Here is a 6,000-nt window from a genome sequence, read left to right on the forward strand (position 1 = left end):
AAGCCTACCCTGAACTCTCAGTTGCATTTAGGTCTGGACTTTGACTAGGCCCTTCTGTCACAAGAATTTACTTTAATCTAAACCGTAAATGGTTGTATGTTTAGGATTGTCCTGTATTCAGCTCCATCCACCTTCCTCTGAGCTCCAATCGCTTTTCCTGACCATGCCCACAGCATTATGGTGCCAAGACCATGTTTCACAGTGGGGATGCCATGTTCAAGGTGGTGGGAAATGTTAGTTTGCTCACAAATAGTGTTGGACATAGAGGCCCAAAGGTTCAACTGACTTGAGCACCTTTAAATTTTAAACAGAACTTATTTCGTCTTTTGACTTTCTTCAGCCACGTCAAGGACTAGGGGCTCCTTAGATGGGTCGTGCCCGCTAACCACTGCTCCACCAAAGCACGGCCGTTTGCCAATTTCTTACCATTTTAGAAATATGCAATGCTTTTTGTTGGTTTATCAAATAAAATCACAACTCATGGTTTGTTGCTGTGATAAGACAAAATGTGTAAAAGTTCAGGAAGCTGGTGAAGATTCTCAGTCATCCAGGTCATGGTCATTCCAAAAAAAAAAAAGGAAAAAACAAAGATACTGGACTTGTTTTTCGTAGTTGAAGACGTTTCGCTTCCTCTCCCGGAAGCTTTCTCAATTCAAAAAGTCTGGAGTAATAATGAGTAACAAGCTTTATACTACTGCCCAAACAAAGGCCTTGTAACTGCTTAGATAACATGCAAATTCAACCGAAACAGGTCCACCCCTTAGCATGTCCCGACTAAAACAGAAGGGAAGCACAAGGAAAAGAAACACACCAAAGATGCCCTCCAAACCTGTGGGTACCCTAACTGGGCTTTTGTCAAATCAGCAAGAAAATCCAAAAGACCCGCTGCAGAACATAATGGTGAGAAGAATAAACGCAAAAAACATTGTCATCCCATATGTTGCTGGAGTCTCTGAAAAACTCAAGGAGGATTTTCTCCAAACACAAAATCCCAGTACATTTCAAACCAAACAGGACCCTCAGACAGAGGCTGGTGCATCCCAAGGACAAAACCCCCAAACCTAAGATGAGCGGAGTGGTGTATGCAGTTCAGTGCAGTGAGGAATGTTCTGATCTTTATATTGGAGAAACAAACAACCTCTCCACAGACGCATGGCTCAACACAGGAGAGCTACCTCCTCAGGTCAAGACTCTGCTGTCCACTCACACTTTAAGGACAAAGGACACTCTTTTGAGGACCAAAGTGTTCACATTTTGGACAAAGAAGACAGATGGTTTGAAAGGGGAGTGAAGGAAGCCATCTACGTTAAGAGAGAAAACACAACCTTAAACAGAGGAGGAGGCCTTAGGTTCCAACTCTCAAAAACTTACAACACAGCTATAGGATTAATTCCAGCCAACAATCCCCTTAACTCTCATCCTCATATGGGTGATCAAAACATCGTTCCTTTAAGCCAAGCCAATAACAACCCCCCGTTACAGAGGAGTGGACCAGTTTTGGTCCAATCTGCTGGCTTAATGTCTTTAACGACCGCCCATTACTAAGGGGTGGACCTGTTTCTATTGAATTTGCATGTTATCTAAGTCATTACAAGGCTTTTGTTTGGCAGTGGTATAAAGCTTGTTACTCCACATCACTCCAGACTTTTTGAATTGAGAAAGCTTCCTGGAGAGGAAGCGAAACGTCTTCAACTACGAAAAACAAGTCCAGTATCTTTGTTTTTTACTTTTTAAAAAAAAAAAAAAAGTTCAGGAAGCATCAGTTTTTTTTTCTGCCCCTAAGATAATTCAGGCTGTAACATGACACACAACTGAGCAAAAAAATTAAAATAAAAATTAAGCACCTTGCTTCCAGTGGCCTTTGACAAAGACAGCTTGTTCCAACTTCTTTAGCTCCAATACATAAAAACCCAAAGCTGTAGTTCCTCGTTTCCTGACAAACGGCACCACCAGCAAACTAAATTATTTTTAAAAACTCAGCACTGAAGATCTAGACCCATAATACATAAACAGCTACTTGCTCGCTGAAGCTTCAAATCCACCACATCCTACACCAATTTAAATTAAGCTCTACATCGGTGTGATAAAAATCTGGGCATTAATCTGCTTTTAGAAGAGCTTCTGGCCGCAAACCAGAGCAGATTTTTATCTCCTTGGTTGCTGTGGCAGCGGCCGCCCTGATCCCTCCACGTCCTCGGGGCCAAAGGTCTCCGGGGTCGTACAGAGGTTCGGGTCAGGCGAGCAGGTTAAACACCTTGTCAGGGATTAGCAGGCTCTGAGGGAGGTGCAGGAAGTCTTCATTGGCTAATATCTTTCTCTGCAGACAACTGAAGCACCTCCAGGACACACACACAGACAATCCAACGCCGGCAGAAACACTTACACGTCACATTAAGGCCGCCTTTGTGGCGCAGATACAATGAGCCGACAGTAAGAGATCAGATAAACGCATCTCTGTCTGCAAAGAGGTGCAGACCACAGAGGAAGGAGGGATTAGGAAATGTAGACATCACTTGGAGCCACTTAAAACGGGAGAAACATCGATCATAAACAATACCGACTCAAACTTGTGTTACACAACGACAAAAAAAAAAACAATTATCTCAGTGTTTGGTCGAAGCTGAGGTCCAGTTTGCCTTTAACGATCTTTATGTTATATGTTTGTGATGCTGGGTCAGAAAAAGGAACTTTTTGTCTTTCAATCAACTAGCTGGTAGGGCTGGGTGATAAATCAATTTAATCGATTAATTCAAATTTACAATTCTTTAAGATTTCATTTTTTGGAAAATCTGGATTTTATTTTGCCAATACACTCATTGGGTTTCCATGAAGAGAACAGCATGTGATGCTGAATATATGTTTAGGCAAAATTATTGTCAAAATATTGTTAAGTGGAAACTTTTTTTTACCATAATACGAGGTACTTCATTTACTTATTTACTTTTTTTTAACTTAGTTTGAAGTTCACAAGTGCAGTGAAGCCTGTTCTTAGCTCAATGTGTAATACAACTAGCAGCAAATGTTTTGTTATATTTTCATTGTTTATAATGGCACGGCTGCCATCTTGTTTTACAAGCATGTTTCACAGCTTGTTTTTAGTTGCACTTTGAATTCAGGTCAACACCCTGATGAAATGCTTGACATGAAAAGCAAGGTTTTAAAATAATTTCTTTTATTTCTTTTTATGAAACAAAAATGAGGAAAAAAAATCGATTAATCGGATTTGGTATGATAAAATCGGAGATTTATTTTTTAATCCATATCGCCCAGCCCTACTAGCTGGTGAGACTTTGTGCTCCCCTCGCCTCTTCTCTCTTCAGTTTACTGATTTATGGAGATCAACTTAATTTCATGGAAGGTTTCCAGGAATAAATTATGTCAAAAAGGCTCATATTTCTATGCCATGTTATTTAGGAACAAGCTCATTAAACTGCAATGGAAACTGATTATCTGGTGGTTTAGATACAAATCGGGTAAAAGAGAATGCTTCTCCAAGCACAATAAATCCAAATTGCTGTATGAGCATGTACCGATATCGTCATATATCTAAAATGACTTAAAATTAGCTGTTAGTTGTGTCCCCTTACCTGTGAGAGGTGAACGGGGCGAGTCTGAGGAGTCGGACGGCCGCTCCACAGACGAACAAGAGGCTGAAAGAGGAGCAACGACGTCCAACTCATCAAACATCTGAGACTGACTGCAGCTGATCCCAGAGCAGCCTGAAGCTGCTGAGAAACCTGCACAAACAGAGGGAGACATTATGTGACACAGGTCGTTCTAACCACTGAGCTATATTATACACTAGAGTGCTGAGTTTGCCGAAAAACTGAAGTCACTGGCCGCCATCTTGCTACTCCCTACTCTCACAGAATCCCATAGGATTTGGTTGCAACAACAAGCAGTTTTCTGGCTGTGTGAAAACGTTTCATAGGTAATTCTACAGTCAGTGGATGTACTAACACTATCAACTACTAGGAAATTAGGTGCTGAAATATTTTACATGTCATATTAAATTATATATATATATATATATATATATATATATATATATATATATATATATATATATATATATATATATATATATATATATTTTATATGAATAACATGTAAAAAATTTCAGCACCTAATTTCCTAGTATGCAACGCGGATCCCAAGCCCTGGTGTGTGTGTGTGTGTATATATATATATATATATATATATATATATATATATATATATATATATATATATATATTTAAATAAATAAAATGCAAAAAATTTCAGCACATGACTTTCTCAGTACTTGATAGTTTTAGAACATAAAACTATATGGCATTTGACATTTTAAAAGTTTTAAGCCCCCCCCGAACATGAAAAAAATCATCGTTATTCGATGCTGTAGCGCACATATTCCCTAGTTACTGGAGGAAAATAGGGAGTACCAATATGGCGGCTGGTGGCTGCAAAGCGACTATCAGCAAGCGATTAGCACTCCAGTGTATAATATAGCTCAGTGGTTCTAACGCAGACGGCTTCGATTTGCACTAAATAAAAATGATGTTTTTGCAGTTATTTAACAATAAACACGATTATAGGGATGACGTTTTTAATAATTAAGATTTCACAGATTACTGATGAATAAAGATTCCTGGGAAATATCAGTGAGAGGAAATGTCAGAAGCATAAATGCGCCTAAAAAACAAAATAGCCTCATGGCAACAGTGCTTCAGGCCGCATAACTTTACACCTGACTGAAAGGAAAAGTTACAAACTTTTTCAAGCTATTCTCTCCCCGTCTGGTTGTGAAAGCAGAGGATTAGTTTGTGAAATAGCACTCGGAGGTGTGCGTTGCGCTGCACTATGAGAGACTCGTTGGGGCTTTTCACACATTGGATATGCAGAACAGCTCGCTCCGGACAAAAGGATAATATATACAGAGCCCCTAAAAGGAAAGGCAAACACGGCTCCTTGGGGTCTGCACACAGGGACAGCTACGACGTGCATGAAGCCAGCTTCACCCGGTGGAGGATGCGAGCGGCGTTGTGCTCTCCAGCGACTCGCCGCTCCACTCAGACAGACAATGCAGGGACTTGACTTGACTCTTCAAAGCGTATTGCTGCCGTCAGCTGGGCTGTCAGTCTCAGGCGACCAGGGTTGAGCCGAGTCTTGGTGAGTTTTTTCGGGGAGGTTAAGGGGGTTGGTTTTGAAGGACAACGGCCTCCTCTGTGTGCCTGCAGACCTCTCTTTGCCAGGCTGAAAGGCCCTGAGAGGAGAGGGCCGGGCCGTGCCAGGACTGTCCCCTGGTTCATTGTTGGAGAAAGTCAAACTGTGGAGGTTGGTGTTCAAAACGGGTCAGTTTGGGGTCGGAATAAGACTGCCCGAGAAATCTGAGAAAACCATGACGGACGACGTGTTGTACACCCAAACCCAACCCGTAAAATAACCCACAATAAGTTTTTTTGTATTTTTCATTTAAAAAAAAACGCACGGATGGAGAGGAGAAGTAAGTGATGGATTGATCAATGGTGGGCAAATGGAAGAATGAAAGGATAGAGGGACAGAAAAACAACTGGAGGGACAGACAGAAGAACACATTTTTGGATGAGCATGTGGATGGACGAATGGATGGATAAACAGGAAAAAAAGATGGACTTGTGTATAAACTGATGAATGTTAAATGAACAGATTGGTGGACAGAAGGACAGCGGGGTGGAAGTAGACAAGGTGGGATGGATTCAATTCAATTCAATTTTATTTCTATAGTGCCGATTCATGAAACATGTCATCTCAAAGCACTTTACAAAGTACAATTCAATCATATTATACAGATTGGTCAAAAATGTCCTATATAAGGGAACCAGTTGATTGCATCAAGTCCCGACAAGCAGCATTCACTCCTGGAGAACCGTAGAGCCACAGGGAGAGTCGTCTGCATTGTACATGGCTTTGCAGCAATCCCTCATATTGAGCAAGCATGAGGCGACAGTGGAGAGGAAAACTCCCCTTTAACAGGAAGGA

The 6,000-nt window shown here is 41.0% G+C and overlaps 1 protein-coding gene across 2 annotated transcripts in view; it reads right to left on the reverse strand.

Annotated features, from left to right (window-relative positions):
• LOC105933984 overlaps positions 1-6,000 on the reverse strand; it is a 78,852-nt gene that overhangs the window by 47,898 nt on the left and 24,954 nt on the right. For both annotated transcript variants that reach the window (XM_036149121.1, XM_036149120.1), the window contains exon 6: positions 3,588-3,737. In XM_036149121.1, the coding sequence (XP_036005014.1) occupies positions 3,588-3,737 (150 nt within the window). The remainder of the gene's footprint in view (positions 1-3,587; positions 3,738-6,000) is intronic.

Source organism: Fundulus heteroclitus, chromosome 17, assembly GCF_011125445.2.
Source record: "Fundulus heteroclitus isolate FHET01 chromosome 17, MU-UCD_Fhet_4.1, whole genome shotgun sequence".
Taxonomy (NCBI): domain Eukaryota; kingdom Metazoa; phylum Chordata; class Actinopteri; order Cyprinodontiformes; family Fundulidae; genus Fundulus; species Fundulus heteroclitus.